The 23,418-nt window shown below is 38.1% G+C and overlaps 1 protein-coding gene across 2 annotated transcripts in view; it reads right to left on the bottom strand.

Moving 5' to 3' along the window:
• Positions 1-944: 944 nt before the first annotated feature.
• Positions 945-23,418, bottom strand: part of ELOVL4 (ELOVL fatty acid elongase 4) — a 40,292-nt gene continuing 17,818 nt past the window's right edge. For both annotated transcript variants that reach the window (XM_040060070.2, XM_040060071.2), the window contains exons 2-6: positions 20,728-20,915; positions 17,363-17,443; positions 10,622-10,793; positions 8,289-8,416; positions 945-7,778 (exon numbers count right to left, since the gene is read on the bottom strand). In XM_040060070.2, coding sequence (XP_039916004.1) covers positions 7,503-7,778; positions 8,289-8,416; positions 10,622-10,793; positions 17,363-17,443; positions 20,728-20,915 — 845 coding nt within the window. In that variant the 3' untranslated portion in view covers positions 945-7,502. The remainder of the gene's footprint in view (positions 7,779-8,288; positions 8,417-10,621; positions 10,794-17,362; positions 17,444-20,727; positions 20,916-23,418) is intronic.

Genomic DNA, 23,418 nt, shown 5'->3' with positions numbered 1-23,418 from the left:
TATTTATTAAATTGTCATCACAGAAGAGCTCAGTATAAAATCTCTAACAAGGCGATTTTGTAGCACAGTCAACTCTCTGTTTCTCACAGCCAAATGCTCTCGTTATGAATGTAGAGTGTGCCTTCATATCATAGAATACAAAACTGGACTTTGTCCTTGTAGCCCCATATTTGTTAAGCAGGAAGACAAAATTTAATAAAAGCTATTCCTTCTATTAGTTTACAGTATCCAGAATACCTGGTTTTGAGATCATTAAATGAAAAATATCGTTACTACTCAACCTGCTCAGATTGTGTGGCCATTATTTGGCATTTCAGACTGCAAGAAAAGTCACTTCACATGCCCCAGTGACAAATCACAGCGGTAAACTATTCCCTGAACACACACCACAGTCTTCATCCAAGCAGCCACTCTAGCAGAGCAGAAAGCCATGCACAATACTTGAAAAGAGCAAAGAGAAAAGGGAATTTTTCAGTAAAGAACTAGCCATTAGCTAAAATCTTATTTTCTGAGTAAATCCTAACAATGTGGTGGGTTTTTTCCTACTTAATTGGAGCATTTCCAGCATATTTGGTTTATGTCAAGTAACTAAAAACTGAAAAGCATGCTATGCTCTCTACAAGTACTGAATCCAGGGACACATTTTCTTCAAACGCCATACCTCATGCTGTCAGCAGAAAACATTCCAACACCCCCTGCCAAGTTTGATGTTTTGAGAATAGGTAGAACTACAAAAAAACCCCATTCCTCTTTGGCCCAGGGACGACTTCTGTGCCACCTGCCAAATGTGCTGAAACGAGGTCAGACACCGATTTCCAGGTGAGAATCTGTTGTTCAGTAAGAAAAATTCCTATCAGGCTGGACCCAGACTGCTGTACCCTGTGCCCAAGAGTGGCCCTTGAGGTGAAGCCAGAGTACCAAATGATGCCATGGACTTGAAACCCTTGACTGTAAAACATCCCAAAGTTTATTGTAACATTTTACTCACTTGCAGCTACTACAAGATCTTTCTGTGACATACATCCCGCTCTGGAATTATTTAGCAAGCAAGCACCTGACCTGAAGATACATGTACAAAAAAGAAACAAAGCAGTAAGAAATGCTTTGCAAAGATAGGTTTTTAGCAGTTATACAGCAATTTTCAGCTTTGGAAGGCTTGGTGCTTCTGCAAGAAGCTACTCAGAAGCTCTGAAGATTATTAATGAGAAAATACAGAGTGAGTCCTGCCAATGCAGGAGCATGATGTTTGTCGTTACTTTCATTCCAAGCATTTGTAGTTTGATAAATCACTCTCTTGATTGTCATTTAAGACAAAGCAAACTTTTATGTACTTCAGAATGTACTTACACACTATTTGTATACCGTTACAGCATCTGTAATGAATACAAAGCTGCAACAGTTATAGAGAAGTCATTTAACTCCTGCAATATCTAGGGGGAACAGCAAAAAATCTAGAGGAGCAATCACCTCATGTTTTCTAGCTTTTGGCCCAAGTTGTTTCTTGTATTTCCCTAGTTTTCTCATTAATACACTCCAAAAAATACTACCATAATAGTGGTTTCCTCGTCAAACAAATTAAGGTTATACCACTGCAAGAACAATAGCTCTCTAGCTAAAGACAGGGACAGAAAACACTTTGTATTATTTCAAAAATCCAATATTTCTTTTTGTTTAGCAGACTAAAACCTACCTGATATTGATTTGACAGATAGCAGTGATGCCATATGAGCTTGTATCAATTCCCACCTACTGAATCAAAATGCAAATAGCTTTTTCACCTCAAAGCAGCACTGACTGTGTGGAGCTCCGGCAGGAGCTGCCAGCACTGTTTTATAGTGTGCACTAATCAGGGCCTGGATAATCAAGAGACATAAGCTTAGCCATCAATAAGTATCTGTGTCACGAAGCCAAATGCGATGTCACTGACATGTCAGGCAGTCAAAGCAAAGTGTGCCTGCATTCATGAGGTGACCTAGAAGTCCCAAGCATAAAAAGACGCTGAAAGCCATCAGTCCATAAAAGGCACTGCCTTCAAAGCTGTCTTCGAGTACATTCTTGACGTGTGTGTCTGAGAGTAGCCCATAATCACCCAGTGCTTTGAGCTGAGCAAAACAGGTAATAAAACCCTTCCCCCACTGCACCCCAATCTCCCAGATGTTAAGAAGCAAGTGATACAAAAAAGAAAATTGAACATCAGAGGATCCAGTCTATTCTATCCAATCAACCAATGAATCTGATTCGATCACATTCTTATTTTCAGTTACTGGTGGGGAATAGGCACGAGAAAGATGCCTGCAGAGAGAGCCCACCCCAGCACATGTTAATCATCTAAGGGACAAATCTTGTTCTGAACACTTGCTGTATTTTCTGATTCCAGGGAGGATGTAAGCAGTGGATTGAAGCAATAGCTGAGAATTGTGCAAGACATAATTGACCACACCATATTTTGCTATGATGGCAGACTTGATTCTCTACTACTTGACATCTGGAGTAGCTATGTGCACTGAGGTTCTAGGAATGCAACATGGGTGGAACTAGATATTATAAGGTTGATTACAGAGATCATACTTGCCAGACAATGGAGGAACTTACTGTACCCAGCACGTTGTAACCATGAATTGCACCTAATGCCAAAAGTGCCCCAGATTCTCTGGGATGAGATCTTATTAACATCACAGTGTCCAGCAAAAGCTAAACTTCATGGCTAATTGTATTCCTAATTGCTAACATTTCCAAGACCAAATAAGGAAACTTAGGGGATTTTTTTTGTTTAAGTGGGCATCCTATTTTCAGTCAGTTCCTCAAGGGCAATTTCAAAGCCACTCCACTATTATCCTGGGATAATCTTCAAAATTAGGAAGTTCCTGTTACCTTAAAATGGGAGGATGTGTCACAAAAATGCTTTTTTCAAACTTTGGGCAACAAAACAGACTACATCACACGATCTGCACAACACTAAAATTAGCAGGCATCTTGGGGCAAGATGGGACACAGAAGAGCATGCTATGGAATGTATAAAACCAAACTCAAACAGCATGAAAAAAGTAATGTTTATTTTTAATGTTTACAAAAGCATGAACACCTTATGCAAAAGCAGCACCCTGAACCATACATTTCCCTCAGTCCTCCTGGGATATTGGCAGAAAGCAAGTATTTTCTCTGCTCTTTAGTGCTCAGCATTCTCTGCTGAGGTAAATGGGAACCAACCCAGTCATTTCCATGGAGTTCCCTCTGCTTACATTAGCAAAGGGGCTGGTGCATCAAACTGCAGTGCAAGGAGATGTCATATGGGTGTCTTGCTTTAGGTATCAAATTCAGTAAGTCTGTGTTTCTAACCAAGATAAATACACTATCCAGATAGTTAGTTAGCTCTCCATTCTTTTCAACTTTAACTGAAATAGATCTCATTTTAAATATGACTCTCAGCCCATACTAGCTTCATGCAAGGTTTAACTTTATGCACCATGAACAGTTTTATTCAAGTTTTTCAGAGACAGCTAGTGCTTGTAAGCTATTTTAGGACTGAGAGCTTGCATCACAAAAGCTGTTAGTCCTTTCTCATCTCCCTTCCCAGCACATGCAGTTCAAGTGTTTACTCTGAAGAAATGTGCCCTTAGGTTAACCTGAAAAAAATGTGCAGTATTTTCATTTTGCCTTCACCTTTTTCTCTTGACCTGGAGCTGGAAGTAATTGATGGTCCTGTAATCAAATAGGCCATGCTTTTGAACTTACAGAGAAACATTTGTTCAATGGTTGGACTCAGTCATCTTAATGGTCTTCTCCAGCCTAAATGGTTTTATGACTCTATGATTTATTTTTAGAAGTTTTCTGTTAAACAGAGAATATGATTGCAATGACTTCAAAGACTCACCTGGAGCAAGTTACTCAGACTAAAATGATCCCTACTATAATACAGCATAATTCTCCAGCTACCCTGAGCTGAGATCCCTACCCTCAGAATCTACAACTGGTGGCTCAAAGTATTTATTACACTGGTAGAAATGGCTCTGTCTTTTTTGCCATCCTATGTCTAAAATGACTGACAAATACTATTTATGTTTGCAAGACTGATATTGGATCTGTGGAACGAAAACTGCTTCATTTTACTGCTGGAGATGCAGGAATCATTATATTAGCTCCTATCAAATTCACATTCAAGAAATATAATTTACTTCACATGTATTGAAAGAATCTGCTAAGAATCCATACATATATACACACACATACACTATGTATGTGTACACATATATACACACATGTATATATACTTTGTATTTAATTTTACACTGAAAAAGTGCTAAAATAATCCAACAACTGTTAGTGCTAGAGATGAGGCTAAATGAAATCATATTACTTATATGGCATCAAATATTTAGAGAGTCTGGTCCAAGAGCTTCATAACTCTTAGCAAAAATATTACAATTTGTTGGCAAAAAAAGAAAATATTCAAATGGTTTGAATTTAATTTTTCAATAAATTGAAAGGATTTAGAAGAACAAAACCCCAATAACCCTGTAAAGAATAATATTACTGCAAAAGATTGTGTAATTTGAATTTCAGTACTGTGTATAGAAAACACACATATTTATACATACTTTCATGGCAAATTTTTAAGGTTCCTTAGACTCAAAGATGATTCTAATGAATCTGTCAGTATTTCACATGTGCATTATTGCCTCATATTTTGAAAAATGAAAAGCTGTACAAGTTCAGCCCTGTATTCTGTGAGTCTGGCTGCATAGTCAGAAACAGAAATATTGCACTCAAGACCATGCCTACAAAAAAATGCACATTTAATAAGGCCATTATATTCAAGATTGTAGTGGGACTTGAGTTACATGAACCATCAAATATATCATAAATAGACCTAGGAAAGTCATGCTGCAAAAGATGTACTCAAAACAGCAGTGTTCCAGTAATTTAATAACTGTCACCTTTTTTCCATGAAATGGCAATCTCTCATACTGGTTTTATGCACAGGGTCTGACAACATGATATGTATGTATACATGCACTCTCACAATGAGTTTTTTCACGTTTTTTGCAGAATTTAACAATTACCCCAGAATTTGACAGTAGGCTTCTACTCAAGTTCTGTCAACAAGGTTCAAGCTGCAATCAACTTTAATCCACTTCCATGCATGATGAGGGGGAAAAAACTTTGACTTTCAGTTATTTAAATATTTACCATCATGCAAGACATAATTCTTAACTCAGAAAGTGGAGCAAAGACACAATTGAACCTGTACTGGAACACTCCCCTGTATGCTGTTTCAGAGCTAGATCACATTAAGAGTATCAGTTTAGCTAATCTGGCTTACCGAATGAATGACAGAGCAAACGCCCAATTTAACACAATTCAAGGAATTATACAGATTTAGAAGATGGCTGCCCACATCCCGTGGCAAATAGAATGAAGCCACCCTTCAATCAAAGTGGGGTGAACGACCTTGAAATTACAGCAGGGTAACTCTATTCACACCACTCACTACCTTGGGGTAGCAGGTGTGCTGTAAATCTGCTTTGTAGTTATTTACTCCTTCAGCCATTCCAAATTTACTGAGTCAGCCAGCATTTTGGCTTGGTTAAAGGTAGTGGCATTTGTCCAAGAAGGAAGGGTAGATCACCATCCCTCTTCTCCATGCCACACTACATAAATACGCAGTTATGCAAATGCAAAAAGCATCATTACAAAGGCTGGAAGAATCAGAAGACACAGCAGATAAGAAACTTAATGGTCACATGCATTTGAGTTCAGCAGAAACAGTTTTTCACGATTCTATATTCTGCCCAAAAATCCACAATGGTGGTGATTCGGGATGAACCACCTTCCAGCTGAACCAACTCCAGCATTAGGAACTATTTTTTAATGACAGACTATATCCAAAACTCTTTTTTCTAGGACCTGTTTTCTGGGTTTATATATATATATGTATTTTTTTTTTAATAGAGACAAGACTCTGAGACACAGAATTTGTGACCTGCTTGAATATTATAAACAGTCAATGGGTGATTGAGATGCAAAAAATCTATTAAACATGTCACTCACAGTTCCGTGTAGTCTTTCTCCATCAATGGTGCCACTTGATGAATATATAATGCAACTCTTGCAGTGATGGCCAAGGAACAAAGTAATTCAGGATATAGTTTCTAATTCCACCCATCTTCTACTCATTGCATGCTAAGCAGCTCAAAATGTATCTCTTAATAATCACATTATTCAGAAGGAGTATAAATCTTTCCATACTTTCTTTACAAAAGGAATGGTAAAAAGGCCTTTATGTAACATGTAAATGAAAATCCATCTAAAAGTTTCTGCTTACTTTAGCAGTTTTAAGATATAATGGTGGCCTGTCTATCAGCAATACTTTGTCTGCAAATGTCTAACAAATAAAGTTTTGACAAGTATCAAGCAATAGCAACATTTCCAACGTTTTATGTCTGCTGTACTCTCCCAATAAAGTCATGGCTGGTCTTGTAGTTAGCATGACTACCCATGCACGCATTTCTAAATGGAATTACATGCTGTTTTCTCTCCACCATAGCATTATCTTACCATTTTGAGTATCAGTCAGCACCACAGATTCAATGCAGGTCATGGATAACAAGCCTGTTTTTACTGCTTGCTTCAACCAATATATTCGTTCATATTTATACATTCTTAAAACATATTCTTGACTTGGCTCTACTAAAAGTACCACTCCAAAATTTCAGTTTCCATTAAAATGATGATTTGATCAAAGGATACCACCAAAAATCCCTTTTGCTCTCACAGGGAAATACACGTTCTCCTGAATTAGTATTAACAGATATTTAGATTAGAGGACTCCATATTTCAGAAACCAGTTATTTAATGCTCAATATTCTTTTCAGCAGATGAAGAGGTAGGTATATTTCCACACAAGAAAAAAAAAATAAAACAAAAACCAAACTGTAACAGATACTCAATTAAATCAAGTAATGTCTGAAAAGTCAAACACTGTTCCGACAGCACATATTTTGTCTGAAGGTATTCTCCAAGGAGGACAAGAAAAGTTGCGCATTCTGGTTAGCTAATACGTCATAATTTGAAATTTAATAATTTTCTGGAAAGAAAGCACAAGTATTCAAATGCTACTTCCTTCCCCTCCCTCCCGCCTACCCCTCCACCCCGCCCCAAGAAATGTGGGTGCCTGTATCAATGGTAGTATTAACTGCCTGTATCAATGGTAGTATTAACTTCTGGACTGCTAAACATGGAATCGACTGCAATTCTTCCTTACATTCACCAACACCAGCAGTCTACAAGTTTACACAGAGACCATATGCATGATAATTACATAATTACAATAGAAATTCAACTTTAGTGTTGTTCTTAAAACAATCTTCATAAATAATGAAAATATCTGTGTTCTAGCTCTTCAGTAACCTAAGGTTAATTGGTACAGATAGTGTTTTTTTCTTCCTTTTATAAACCAAACTGGAGGTTCCTCACTGCCAACAATGGTTAAGGCCTGGATCAAGTTACTCTCCTTTTGCTTTTCCCTTTTTCTGCTTTTTTCCATTTTCCACCACCGCATTATTTTCTGGTTTGCTTACTCCATTTGCAACAGCACCATTTGCTATTTTGCCATTCTTTACAGGTTCCTTGGGCAGCTTATATGTCCGATAGTAGAAGTTACCAAACAGGAAAATGAAGGTGACAGCATAGAAAATGACACCCCAGTGCATCCATTTAGGGAAAGGACAATCAATATAAATAGACAAGGCTGTGTGGCCAATAGTCACATGGAACTGCACCTGAAAGACAGAAAATGTAGAATGAAAAACACGTGGATATATTCTGTAGGTCTGAGTGCATCCATTTATACCAATTCATTAAGTAAGGAAAACTGCTGATTTGGGAGGTGCTAGGGAAGCTGTATTTGGCTGTCACATTCATGCAGGCACATCTGTGCTTGACCAGGAACATCAAATTTATTGTAGTATCTGGCATCAGTTTTCAGAAACAGGAAAATGAGAAGATAATAAGCGATCTGGATTTTCTCTATATTTTGAACATGTTTATTTTATTCAGTTGAAACAACCAGCAAGGAAGCATTAGACTTTAACTTACACAACTCTTATCTATGCTGCATTTTTTTTTTTTTCAAAGTTGAATAAATGCTTCCATCTCCAGGAAGTATTCTAATTGAGAAGCATCAGGCAGAGAAGAACTTTTGGAAGGAGCAGCATCTGATCCAAAGCTCTGCAAATGCAAATCCATGCAGTGGCAACACCTTTTATCCCAAAAGGAGGAATTTTACTTACCAATTGCAATATGGTCAAATATCGTTTCCACCAAAGGTATTTCTGAAATTTAGGGCCGCAAGCTGCTAATCCATAATACATGTACATAATGACATGAATAAATGCATTCATTTGAGCTCCAAAAAAAGCTGTCCGGGAACAGAAGGGAAGAGCATAATGTAATTTTGGAAAAAGAGAATTCTTTTCTAGTATTATTTGTATCATTATTTTTAGTAGTAAAAATTACAAAGCACAGAACACGTCAGGATTCCATCTCCAAAATACTGAATAGTATAATACAGACCAGGCTGTCAACGTGTGCTGACAAAAACAGATGTTAATGCAAGTAGTATGTCACATCTTCCATGTAACTAGTTATGCCAAAGCTTTTTATATTTGTTGAACAGACATAAATGACATCTATTCCACATTAGTTATTGTAGTGCAACTGCAACTGTTTTTCTAAAGAATTATTAAAAGATTGATTTGACAATAAAGTACGAAGTATAAGGCTCTGAAATTAAATCTTTTAAACTGTATTTAAAGGCAAAAGGTTCACTACTCAGCAAGAAGTCAAGAAACTCACATCAAGTCTGATTAAACAGGTCAAAAAAAAAGCCTGTACAAAGCAAAACTTGACTCGTGTTTATAAGAACTTTAAGGCATTGCCGGGTGAGTTTGTCTAAATTAATAATCTTTAGTTCCTTTATTTATGTTTTAAAATATCCAGCGTTCTTAAATATGTCAGTGTATAGTACAACATTTTCCAGAATGACACACGTTAGATCCATGTTGACAGTCACATTTGCATTAAGATCTCTTTTGCTTTGTCAAGATTAGCAGCCATTTAACAGAAACACGTTATATCTTGTTAAGGTATTCTTACACTGACAGAGAGGCTTAAAAATGCTCTAATGTATAAGATTAGGGCTATACAGACAATAGCTGCTGACATCAAACAGCTCAGATGCCCGTGTGGCCTGGACTCAGCTGTTAAAATAGGGTGTAGCTTATAATAGACCTGTCTATGTAAGCAATGTGCTATCAACTAGAAAATAGAAGAACACAGATCTATCCACATTTATGCAGTGGTGCTACATAAATGCAGAAAAGCAACTGCTGCTTTTCCTTTTACAAGCTCTAGGCACTAAGAGTGCTAGAACACCAAAACTTGAAAGAAATTTGGAAACAGTTGCAACCGTTGTATTAAAAACTGCTTATATTTAGCATGAAAATTCTAAAAAGGCAACAAGGGAGTGGGCCTTTTGAGATATCCAGGGAAATTCTAAGCAAGACTACAAGTAATCATCCAGTCTCCAATAATCTTATTTTATAGGTGCAGTTGCAAATAAAAATAATGAATCATCTGGTTGAGTACCTGCTTCCTGCATATTATGTGTGAGAAATGAAAAGGTAGTCACAGACACTAAATTTACATATTTCTTCTTTGCAATGTAAGTGAACACTCAGTACAAATTATCTATAGTAAATGGGAGCATAAACCCCCCAAGCATTAAGTATTAGTGTGGTTCAAAAAAATCAAAAACAAAACACCAACCCCAAAATATTAGTTTGGTGTTCATAATATGGTATTTTGTGTTTACTATATGGTATTTTCAGTGTTGCCAGCCTACAAAGCACACACCAAATGAAACAGGGCATTTTCCCTCTACCTTCAGCTCTGCAGAGCTTACAAGTTGAGAGACAAGGCTAAACAACAGGAACAAGAGTACAATGTAGGCAGTGAAGGATGTGGAACTGCAATAAACAGTAATAAAATTATTTGATGGTGGCTTTAGAAAGGAAGCAAGGGGGAAAAAAGGCTGATAATGAATTCAGACTTGTGCCATTATGAATAGGTTTTAAAAGTGAATTGACAGATTTATTGGCTCACCTCCAAGGGAAGGTTTCAGAATTTTATACATGCCTCTTTATAAAAATAAAAGCAAACCTCAAACACATATACAATGCCAAAATAACATCTCCATTGACTTCATTAAATTGGCACACAGAATGTGGCCCACAATTGGATTTTGCAGCTCTCTCTATCTGCAAAAATTAAAGTTAAGCAAGACATACATCTTTCTGTTTCACACAGATACAGATATTTCGAAGGCAGAACTTCAGGCTGCAATTGATGCCCATGAGGAAAAGAAAAGAAGTTTTGCAATTCATTAGATTACTGCCCTGCTATCTTTTCCTCCCCCATGTTTCCCACAGAGGAAGACTGTATGCATTAATAAACGGTTTTGTATATTGTAAAGTCAAACTATAACATTTTCCTCTATTGCTCCCAAATAATAATAATTCTCCCTTCTGCCCAGTCAAAAGCATATGAGAGGAAGGGAACTCACCTTGTCCACCTGCAACCCACTTAATACCAATCCACCACAAGGTGAACATGGTGAAATGGTGATAAACATGAAGGAAACTAATTTGGTTAAATTTCTTCCTCAGGATGAAGAATACTGTATCCAAATATTCAATTCCTTTAGAGACATAATACCACCATAAAGCAGCAGCTATCTGCAATGAAAAACAGAGAATACGTACGTTTTAGTGACTCCAAGATGAATGGAATAAAGTTCTCACCATCTATCTGCTGTAAGAGAAGGATACCTCTTCCTTCCCTAAATCCTGGTTAAATGTTGAGGTGGAGTCAAACATTTGACAGTATGAGAACAACAAAAAAATACTCATCTATTCTGGACATGCAGGAAGATTATTCTGAGCCTATTGTTCACAAATCATGTCTGTAAAAAAGAGCTGAGATAGTTAAAAGCTTTGCCATATCTGAACAGTTTACCAGTTAAACATGGGAAGCTCGTGTCCTCGTTCTCATCCAAGCTTTGCAGAAGTCGCCCACAGGGCTTCCCCTTCCAATGAGGCAACACTTTGATGTGGTCAGAACAATAAGGCAGAAACATTATGATAAAATGAAGTTGCAAAGGTGAAACCTTCAGTACCACAGGCATATGGGTGGAAAGATGCCAAAAAACGTTAGATGCAGTACAGATTTACATTCCATGTAGCAATATTCCCTCAGCTTCTTCTGACCCGCTCAGTAACTCCCTGCGTAAAGCAGCATTCTCCCAGTGGCTCTCTGCTGTTCAGGGAGTAGAAAAAAAGAGACCACAGGAGCCATAAAAACCGAACAGATATACTCCATCTACTCAACAGGGAAGTGCTACACACCCAAAATTCTTTTCCTAATCCATCCATCACGGCGCATCTTGCCCAGGATGCAACATAAACAGGGCTTCCTGCTGAAATTAGGATATTGTCAAAGCAAGTAAAGCCCAGAAGCTCTGTGTAGCAATATGCTAATGCTATGATATGGGAGTATGGTGATGGTAGGGACTCCCTCCCAGATCCCAAAACATAGCAACAAGTCTAGCTTTGGCATTGTAAGTCATCTAGCTTGTTATGCAAGGGTGGGACCAGAGGGTGACTCACACAGAGAGTGGAAAAAAAAAAAAAAGAGTTGGAATTGGTACCACCGGCAAGGAGAGTAGGCAATGTCACAACACACCTACTTGTAAGAAGCTGGCCTTGTCTTTCAGGACTCAGTTGACGGTAAACCAGACTTTCTTAACTTAACATGGTGTGAAATAACCCCACCACCCCCTCAGTCCCCAGGGAAGACAGAAGAAAAAGGAGATAATACAGGGTAGCTTCTCTTCCCAGCTACACACATACTTTTAGGTGAGCTAAAGGGGGATCATAAAGAGCTGTAGAGAGTGATACTGTAGCCCTGCATGGTGTTTTCCTTCACCTCTCCAAACCAGTGGGAAAGGACAACATCTCTCCACAGACTAAGTTTGTCATAGTCATAATTAGTCTGGTGAAGAGTTTAGGAGAAATTACATCAGAAGCAAAAATGCAGCATAGGAGAAGAGTGCTGCATATCTGCATTGCAGGCTCTGCAGTTTCCCAGAGGGAACTGCACATCTTACTGATGCCAAACTGCAGCCTTCTATGTATCCATTAATGAACACCCTTCTCACTCTCTGGATGTGATTTAGCTCACTTCAGGTCTTGGGAAGAGCAGGCAGACTTTTCCACTTTTATACAAAGAGGTATTAATATCTAAAGCTGAAGAGAGGCTTAATGACAGAAAAGTGACTCCCACAGATCTTTGAGTTCCCAGGCACACAGGCAAGCTGCAAGAATCATACATATTTATATATATATATGCATATATTGCTCAATATCCAGTACTGCTTCTGGGACAGGTAGTCAGGTATTTAATAACACCCACATCAAGGTTTGTCTCACACCCAGTAGGTTAGCATAACAGTCCAGCATCTTTTACAAGTCATGGCTAAAGTTGCATCTCTTAAATAAATTAAGATAAACATCTTTTCATTTCATAAGTTAACAATAAACCCTTTGGACTGTATATTCATAAAATGACAATCCAGCACTGCAATACTTTAGCTTTTTGGAGGTCCTCCCGTCAAAGAAACTTTTAGAGAAGCAGTAGGCCAGTTACAAGCAAACTGCCACAAAATCTTCTATAAAGTAAATGGACATTTTTGTTAATGAAATAGGGGAACAATAAGTCAAATAGCCAATAAGCAAATAGCCAATTCACTGTGACACAGAGCAAAATACAAAAATCCTACAAAAATACTTCTGTCTTATATACAAAGTGCCACAAGTTCAGTATGTGTTCTTGGACAAGTCACATAACACATCTCATTGCTCTTCTTTTGAATTCCACCTAGCAAAGAAAGCAATTACAGTCCATGGGTAAAAATAATCTGAACTTTTCATCAAAATGTTTACCATTACTTAAGAATAACAACAGGATTCTTTGAAGGATTATACCTGCTGATTTTGTGTTCCTGTAGATTTTTTTTGCCTGTCAGCTTCTTTGCCCTCTCGCTATCATCAATGTTTCTACCAATTACTCTCAAACATGATAGGTTTTGTCTACTTATGATTTATTTCAGTACTTCCAGTGACTTCTGCAGATGTTTTCATCATTAGCTTATAAAAAAAAAAATTAAACAGATGTCAAGGCGTTTGCCTGAGGCCATGCATAAAATCCGTGAAAAAGGGCAGAAATAGAGAACAATACACTGATACATAAGCTATGTCAGGAGCAGGTGGCTACTATCAAACTTCTTTTGCAAAGCATCAGAAATCATGACCTAACCTGTAGCCTTTGGATACTGCATGCAAGAAAGATTTAGTTGAAAAGAAAAGGAAACATGCATTAAAAAAAAGGCACATTCTTGTAACGAACAATACTAGTCACAACTATGTATTTTCTGGTAATTTTCATAGGTACCAATCTAAATCTGTGAAAACACCAGATGGCACTGAAAGATTACACTACAGCCTAGGATTAAGGGGGTCAACAAGAGGTCCAGTCCTGTGTTCTCTGCCTGCTTCAGGGTTTTTGACTGAAGGGCTGTTTTATTACAGGACTCTCTTTCTGCACCATTCTTCCTCATTTCGGGTTGGAGGCATTTATCCATTAAGGGGTATGAAGGGGCAGGTACTTCTTGGAAGGCCACAGCAACATAAAAAATTAAAATGGCTTTTATAGTGAACTCTTCCCTCTTTCAGTTATAGAATTTTGCTTACAGAACTTGTGAAGTCAAGTTTACTGAAGTTTAAAGTGTATTATGCCTTTTTCATAAGAGGAAACCACTCAAGCTCTAGACATAAATACTAACAAGGCAGATTACAATTACAAAGCAGAAAACAACAATTTCTTGGCTTCATGATTACTATCAGCACATATAAAGAACTAATTCACACAGCCCCATATTCCCAATTCTTCAGAAATGCTAATAAAACAGTTGAACTTTGACCTGGGAAACAAGGACACACAAATGTAAGCAGAAGGGGGAAATGACTACTCACAGACACCAGCACACATTAAGTTAGACAGTGTAACAAAATTGCTCACTTCAAACACTGAAACTCCCAAAGGATTACTACAAAGCATGGATTTAACATCTCAGCCCTTTGCATTTATTATTTTGACTCTTAAGCTATAACCAAAAAAGTTTTTGCAAGATATATCTGTAGATCCCTCTAAATACTTTCTTAGAGGTTTGTTCCCCCTTTTCTTTCTTGTCTACTATGAACATCTTTTTTTTTTTTTTTTTTTCATAACAAAACCACTCAACTTCCTGCCAGCAGTCAGTACAGTGGCCACCTACTGCATTCATCAGATAAGTCCTTCACAAAGGAGTTTATTTCAGCAAAAGTTTCTGCAACTGCAGAATTTAATTTTTATTCCTGCTTGCTCCAGTTGTCCATTTTTTCTTGTAGAACAGCCAGAGGAGACTGAATGAGAATAACATGTGTAGGTAGGTTCAAAACAGTAAGCAGGAGGACTAGCTTCTTTCAAATTATATGTAAACTACCTACACAATTAACCATCAGTGAAAACCAGAAGATCAATAAAGTTGAAGAAAATATACAGACAAATACATGGAAAAATATCCCCCTAGAAACTGGAAGAACCAGAGAGGCTGTGTCTGAGGAGGCCTCTGACAGTCTGACAGATTGCTGTGTTGCTAAGCTGTACAAGGGAAGTGCCACCACATGCCCCTACACTGTTCCCTTAAAATCACTGGCTTACTGTCTTGATACATGATGTTGGAGAGGCAGAGAAAGACATTCTCTGGTATCCAGGACAGCCACTTTTTTTTTTTTTGGAACCATTTTCTGGGAGCTCTCTGTACTCTCTTGAAGGACAAAAGATGGTTTCTTGACCCCTTATGTTGAGCAAGAGCTTTACACAAAAGAGGCCACTCAATGTCATGGCATTATCAGAGCAGCACATTCCCAAAAAGCCAGAGAGACCCTGCCAAGGCTCCTATATTGCCATTTAGACCACTACATACAATTAGTTTCACATTTCTCAATATCTGTTCCAAATTTCAAAGCCTCAAATTGAAGTCATATATGAAGCTCTGCTTTTCAGAGCATGTTCCATAATGTCTTCTGGGATCTGCGCTGTTTCCACGTCAGTTAGTCTCAGTCTTCTTTGTCTGAGAAACACAGGATTGATTTACTCATTCCCCTGCAAATATGACCATTGCAATTGTAATTGATTCTACTGTTGCAATGTAGCATTTCTCTGCAGAGCAAACATATAAATGCTAGACCTTTAGTATCTGGATCTATTAAAAGGGTGTGAGAGATGTGCTAAAATGCTCATCAATTCTATACTCAAAACTGCAAAAACATTTAAAAACTGGGTTTGCAGGTTTATATCATGAAAAATGATGGTGAAAGAGATCTTGAGGAGGTTTGCATTGGGGGCTTTTTGGGCTTTGTTTTTGTGGGTTTTTTGTTTGTTTGTTGTTTGTTGGTTTTGGTCTGACAGTGTCAAAAACCAGCATACCTTCCAAATCCAGAGCATGATATACTGTAAAGCAGGACAGAAATGTGTCCCAGAATCCTCAGTTAGACAAAGCACACTCGTATATATACTCAAAGTATAATTTTCTACTTGCAACTTATTTACCTAAACTGAGAATTAATTCAAAAGAACTACCAGAAAATGATCAAGATAAGGATCTTGACTGATAACATACTATACAGTTGCTGCGGCAACTTGAGAGGAACTCCCTTTTCCCTCCTTCCTCAACTCCCTCGGTTGCAAACTGAACATAGTATGACTTTAAACTTCAGGGATAAGTTTTATGCAAACCCACAAATCTGGGAAATAATTTTGAAAAATTTAAAAAATGATAAAAAGTCAGGAAATCAAAAGAGTATATATTGCTAGAGCAACGCTTCCTTTCTGGACATATTATATAGTATAAATACATTCTTCAGGTAATTTTGCCCTTATTTCATTGCATGATAATGCTGTGCTTGTCATAATAAGCAAAATGAATGCTAATTCTTTTGAGCAGGTGCGACCTTCTCCACTGCCTCCCACAAACAAGTGCACTGGAAAGTGAGGCTATGAAACAGAGTACTGCTTGTATTTAGCTAATATAAAAATTCTTTCAATAAATACCACACCAGTCCTCAATGTCACTCAGCTAAGTACAAGGGCATTCTATTTCGCTTATCTATTAAAAACCCCAAACGTGTCAAGCGCTTGCTATACTTTGCTAAATCTTGTTTTCCAACAAGATTTTTAACAGAATCATTCTAGTGACTGACATAGTGAGAGCACTCTAATGGCAAAGGTGAAAGATTGGCAGCTACAAAAAGGCCAACGAGGATCCACACACAGAGCTCTGCACTATCAGCCATTATAAATGAGGTGTAAGACTCAAACCTTGCGTTCTCAATTCCTCCCCTGCCACACGCACAAGCTTTTGACTAACACTATCCATGAACAGCCACCTCACAGACATTTTTCAAACTACTATAAACATAGCACATACTTTCACTGCATTTTCAGGAACGTGTCCTAATCGGCACATGAAACTTGCAAGAACAGCTGAGAGATTCTCAAGTGTCAGCTCTGCTGGAAGATAAGGTTTAGTACATGAGCTATCAACAGCATTATGAAAATGAACAAGGATCTGCACTCGGCTTTTAATTTGGATGTTTTCCAAAACCCAGATATTTGAAATCTAAGATTATACAACGAAATGTACTGATAATACGTTTGCCAAATGCCAGCAAGACCTCATAAAGCCAAACACGGGTAAAGGAGACAAAGAGTTGCCTCACCAGTATGGGTGAAGTGGAACCACAAGATAAGGTGACAGATCTCACTTGCTTTGATCTAGCTACAACACACCCCCTTTCCTGTGGTTACCCTGGTATCCCAAACTTCAGCAAATCCAGGAATCAAAGCGTGTACACAAAGTTTACCCTGGATTGTACAACTGTGGGTGAAGCCAAGGATGGTATCTTTAAGACTCCCCTTACTTGTAGCGGTCAGATGAAAGTTAGCACAAATATGCTGATGCGCTTCGATTAAACCTGCTACCTATGATGTAGTCAAAGCTGAAGTGGCCTGTGAGGATGTAACGGGATACAGTCATGGCTGACAGCAGCTGTGGAAACACTGTTTTCAGAAAAGGCTTAAACCATCATGTAGTGCTGTATATTACACACTTTCATATACAAATAAAAAAAAAAAAGGAAGTACTCACCCTAACTTCATAAACATTATCTGAATAATCCACAGTCTGGCAGACATAGCTGTACCCTCGAGCTCTTGATGACAAGAACAACTGAAAATATTAAAGCCATACGTGAGGGGAAATATAATACACAAAGCACATTTATAACAATTATCAGCAAATTTCTTGCTACATCAAACTTACCTGAACAGAAATGCTTAAAATATGCTTATTAGTCCTGAGAATACTATTGAAGAAAGCCAATATTTAGTACTAACAGCCTATTTTTACAGACTTCTTTTTTTCTTATAAATTAAAAAGAAAGTACTCATTTTTTCCCTACATGTATCTGCCCAGCTAATTAGAGCCTTGTACAACAAATTCCAGTATGACCTCAAGCTATTCAGACACAAATACTCTTTCTGATGGCTCTAGCTTCAGAAACAGAAAATACCTAATTGCTTTCACTACAATTGACAGAAATGTTTTTCTCAGTATGGATTCAAGAGAACAATATTCAAGAGACAGGGATTAGATAATTTGGATCTACAATTCTTAACACAGTATAACAATCAAAATCCAGAACATCCCTCCCCTCACTCTGAACGGCCAAAGCTGAAACCCACTAAACACAGTGAGGGAAAAAGGATGGAGGAAAGTTCCCCATTTTGTGCCAACAAAAATGGCCTAAAGCAACTGAAGTGCTTCTGTAGGGCCTATTCAAACTAAGCACATTGCAAAAACCTGGACAGGAGAAATTAAAATTGATATTTGTGCAAGTTCCCATTGGAAAGAAGTACACTTGTCTAGAGCTGTACTAAGTTCAAGTAATACTTCTAATCTTGACATTCATAAATGTTATGATCCAAGAATTCTTAAAGCCAAGTAATCCCACTCTATTAAGGATCAAAGAGAGACAGCAGTGGAGCAGCCACAAATTGGGGTGGTAGAAAAAGATCTCAAAAAATCCTGTCATGGATAGGTACTGACTGCTCTTACCACTAACCTGACTTCCATCTTTTTTAGACTAAACTTGAGTATACTTAGGTGTCTCATCTTGCACACAGCACTAGGAGTGCAGTCAAATGCAAAAACAAGTGTTATGCAGGGAAAAAAACCCCAACATACCAAACCTTGTGAACCTCTGGACTTATTTGCTGCACCTGTGTTAAAGGAGGTAGATGAAAGAACTGACCACAGAAATCATCCTAGAAAAAAAACTGAACTACTTCTGCATCATCTATGTCCATTTACAAACTACTGTAACTAACTGGAACTGCAGTGTGGTCCCACACAGGCACAAGCACATCCAGTACTAATAGAGAAGAACAGGGAAAGTTTACTTTGCACTGTTACAGAAACCAAGCAATCTCTACTGTGACCTACTGCATATCTCAGCTGAGGTTCCCTTGGTAAAAAGGCAGTAAATTGACTTCACGGGACTGCCCTGAAGTAGAATAAGAAATTCATGACGTTGTAGCAAAATATTCTATTCCATTGTGCCTTCTGCATGTTCTAAGCAAAATCTGCTCCAAAATTGGACCTGAATTTGAATTCAGCATGAGTCCTGCACTAGACTCGCAGTGCTTCATGTCTTACTGTTTCATATATGCTACCACAGATGAACAAAAGAGCTTGCCATGAGGATGGTTATTTTAAATAACTCCTAATGGTGTTTTAGATTCAAACCGTGTTTTTAGCAGTGTCTGGAAACTTTACAATTGCTCACAAAATACAAACACTATCATTTTACTCAAAACAATTACATTAAAATTCGTGTGAATTACAATAGTGGCACAGTGGTATTGTAAACATCGGAAGCAGAAATTGCCTTGTTGCAGGGAACAACTGAAACTTGAACACCTTCCTCCTATCAGTCTCTACAATCAAGAAAAGACACTTGCTGCAAGTGCTGTATCCATTGCCTTAACATCCACTAAATAACAACCTACCATTAGGAGAGAGCAGGAAAGTAGAACCTCTGTGTATACAGTTATGAGTTTTCAGCATATCAACAACAAATACGTATTTGCAGTCCCACTCATTTTTATGTTAATTCAGTGACTTGGAAATGCTACAAACACATATCCTATAAGGAACATAGGTATGAAAATTATTTGACTGCAAGTTTGGTATAATCCAGTTTATGGATAAACCAAACAAGTTTAAAAGAATATGTGAAAAAGACAGACATGGCAGTAACACTGCAGAATTAATTTCAGCAGTTTCAGTTTTAGCCTGCCAAGATGATTGGATTTAATCTCCTCCTTCAACTATGCTTTCATGTCAACATTAAATTCTTTTGTACCTGTTGCACTTTAGTATTTAGTTGAATAGTCCAAGAAAATGATTTAGACAAAATGATGACTAAGGTGTGATGGCTAAAATTTTACTAAACCATGTCTTAGAGAGGCTGAAATAATTTTATGATTAATGATTTTATACTAGGAGCTCTGGGAAAAGGTCAAAATGCAGATCATCATCAGATATGCCATTTTTTCTTGGCAAAAGTACAGAACAGACCAGACAGTTCGGCAATGCTGTAATTTTAACTGCTGTGTTCATTTGCTTACTTCTGGAAACAGATTTTGCAAATCTATTATCAGAGGTCTTTCAGGAAGAAAACTCCTGATCCACACGAGCAGTCACAGCAGCATAAATTTAGCATCAGCCATATAGAGCTTAGCATCGTTCTGTGCAGCTATCCTTGAATAAGAATTACCAAACTGTTAAGTACTCCCAGTTAGCTACTGCTACACAGCTGATCCACTGCAGTGTTACTACTCATTTCCTCTGTACAAAAAATCCAACAAAGGAAAAATGCAGCAACACTGAAATTTATTACAAGTAACACACTCAGAACATTGAAAACCAAATATTACAAGTCTGTATCCTTTTGTTTTTATTTAAAGATATAGTTCACTTCACTTTTATTCTTAAAGGTAACTTACTGACAAGATAGTTTTCCTCACTACAGACAACAGACATCTGAATTTCTAAATAATATAAACACACTGAAAGCATAAACAAACAGCTCAATTTCTAACAAGATACATTCTGATACCCTTTAGAATGATTAAGATTTAAAAAAAAAAAAATACAGCTTCAGGGGTTAAATCTACAGATTTTATTCTCTCCAGTATTTAGATTAACGTAAATCTAAGAAGAACGTGGAATACCTCAAACACAAATGCTCTCTATAGACTCATTCAGTGCAATTATTCTCAAACAGAACCTACCTATTTATGGAAATACTCACCTCAAAGGCAAACTCATCTTTAAAAGTCTGTGCAAAACATTCACTCTCAAAAGACATCAAGAACATGCAACATAATTTTCATCTCGACATCCTCAAACCTCAGGAAGAATCCCCCCTTGCAAAAGGGCATACACACCTCTTTGAAAATGAAGAAGTTGAGCAGAACCATTCCAAAGTTGTAAACAACCAACAGGAAGCGTAACTGGAAGGGCTCTCTCGTCTTCATCCATTTGGGGCCCAGCCAGACAGTGAGGAGATAAATAGTGCTTATAGTCAGTGTTGGAAATGGAGACTGCATCAAGGGCCAGTCATCAACACGTTTGTCTGGGGGAGTGAAGCAAACAGAAGAAATCAACAAGCTCTGAATAAAATATATTCCATCCCCACTTTAAGCATTGGATTTGTTAAGCATTATTTTCTCCTGGAATAGCTGCATCAGATAGGAGAAACACAATGCACTCATTCTTTCTAGGAAGGTTAAAGAAAACAGTTTTTAGAAATCCCCCACTATATCACTTTACCTCCCAGAGAGATTCATCATGTCACTCAAGCTCTATTGTCCAGTTCTACAATCCAAAACAATAAAGCAAACAATCACATGAGCCCAAACACAAATCAACCCGTTAATCACCCCCAAAAAATTTTGCTTATGATGAATAAGGACACAGTATAACTGCTGGGGAGGATGAAGCTAGAAAGCCCTATAAATATGACTGCTTAGATTCTGAGAATATGAAACCTGTAAGTGAGATAGAATCGAAAGCAAGTTTCAATGTCTGAGATGTCCTAGCTACTGAATGTCTGGAAAACAATTATATGGCCAGCTGAAGGTTACCTGCAGATAGGTCCAAAGGTCAAAAGGAATGTTCTGTCTCACCCCCCAAAGTACAGTTCATCCCACACCTGTAACCCTCCCCTGGAGTATCAGGTATCTGTAACCCCATTGGCCCAAGGCTTGTTCCAGCCCACCTTGAAGTCCCCTGATAAGGGGTCCCCAGGGGGCTGGACACTCTCTTTGCCTGGCACCCTTCCCTGAGGAATTTCCTCTCCCTACCTCTCCCTTCCCCCACTCCCTAGGCCCTGCCATGAGCTGCAGCCTGGCAACTCCAAGCAAGGCCCCACATCCCTTACAATAAACCTCATCTTCTAAAACCCAACTTCAGAGATCTCCACATTCCATCCAAACCGGCAGAGCGATATCTACATATAACCAAATACTCAACACCACTGCAAATGAAAGATACACAAATTTGGCAAAATACTGATAAAACCCGTAGCTTTTGTCTAAAATTAGGCACTAGAAAGTCTCCTATCAATTTATATAGGTTGGATGATGATAACCTTTGCAATTTGATGTAGGTCAGTCTCGTGTTTCAGAGAGAATACTAATGGTGTTACCAGAAAACAACCAAATAAAAGAGTTCTAAAGGGATGCCTCTAGTCAATCTGTGCTGCCATATGAGAAACAAAGGTTTTATTTACAGCCTCCTAAAGGCACTCAGAGAATCCAGTTACATTGCACATATTTCAGAGCTGAGAATATGCCATGTTAAATTCTGGATCAGTATGAAAAAAGGAGTCTGAGATGAACCAGTGACATGTAGGATTAGAAGATAGCTCTGCTAGAGGAGGGAAGCGAGACTGCAGTGACACCTCCTTATTTTGTGCCTGTGTTGTCCCATGTGTCACATGTCCCCCCAGCCCTGAAGGCTAATATCAAGTTGTAGCAAGAGATAAAAGGTAACTGAAGAGAACTTCAGATACTGCACAGCTCTAGGATACTAACTGGATTATTTTCCAGATGCTTAGGCCAGTTACAGTTCATATGGAAATCACATCACAGGGCTCCTTGGGAAGCTCAAACATCTAAAACGCCTGCCTTCAGTCAAGTGTGGGCAAACTCACAAATGCAGCTGCCCAGAGATTTACCTAGAGGACAAGTTTCTTTTAGAGAACTGTAAGTTACAGACCATGAAAAATCCCTATTCCATAAATTAATGCCTGATCCCAGGCATACAGCCAGCAAATTAGAAAACCCTTCTTATCAAGAAAATGAGGAAAGTACAGAACAGTGCTGTCATTACTTCTCCTAAACTTCTTTCTTGTTTCCTTTGTTGTACTTCAGGTCATAAATTAGAACCTAATTTTAGGAACAAATTTCATGAGGCCCTCTATTTCTAATAAACAACAAGTACTGTGATCTAGGGAAAGAGAGCATGCAGGACACACATTCTTCCTACTTCCAGATGATTTAACAATACTTGAGCTGCACATTCCAAGATGGTAAGAGGTCTAAAAAGAAATGGGGAAAAAAAGAAAGTGAAGCCTAACTGCTTCCATTATGGTTGTTAATACCAGAAGAGAAAATTCATCCCAGTGCATGGAAACTTCAAGAAAGGACACTGACGCTGCCAGAATGATGGGATTCAGCCCTGTGGCCACAGCCACCAAAAGAAGCCAAGAGCAAGATAGGGCAAGGACTACAGGAAGGAGTGTCAAAAAATCAGATAGATCAGCTGTAGAAATAAATGCAATAAAAGAGGACCTGAACAGAGTGAGAGAAGACAGTTACCACTTAACTTTTCGACAAGCTCCTGAAACCACACAGAATACCACCTACCGAAGTTGAAATCACTACTGCATTGCAATTATTACACTCTTATATCCTTTACATGTTAGTTCCTTCTTCCCTTTAGCAATTGCTCTACCAATCTAAATTTAAAAACAAACCTGGTACCAAGTAATAGGCAAGGACTCATCATGAAACAAGAAGAAAGGTGTCAGTTAAGAGACAGTTCTGGGAATAGTCAATGAGTGACATGTTTTA

This window comes from Hirundo rustica, chromosome 3 (genome assembly GCF_015227805.2).
Source record: "Hirundo rustica isolate bHirRus1 chromosome 3, bHirRus1.pri.v3, whole genome shotgun sequence".
Classification (NCBI taxonomy): Eukaryota; Metazoa; Chordata; class Aves; order Passeriformes; family Hirundinidae; genus Hirundo; species Hirundo rustica.
Note: the sequence above shows the minus strand (reverse complement) of the source record. Positions and strands in the feature narration are given on the sequence as shown.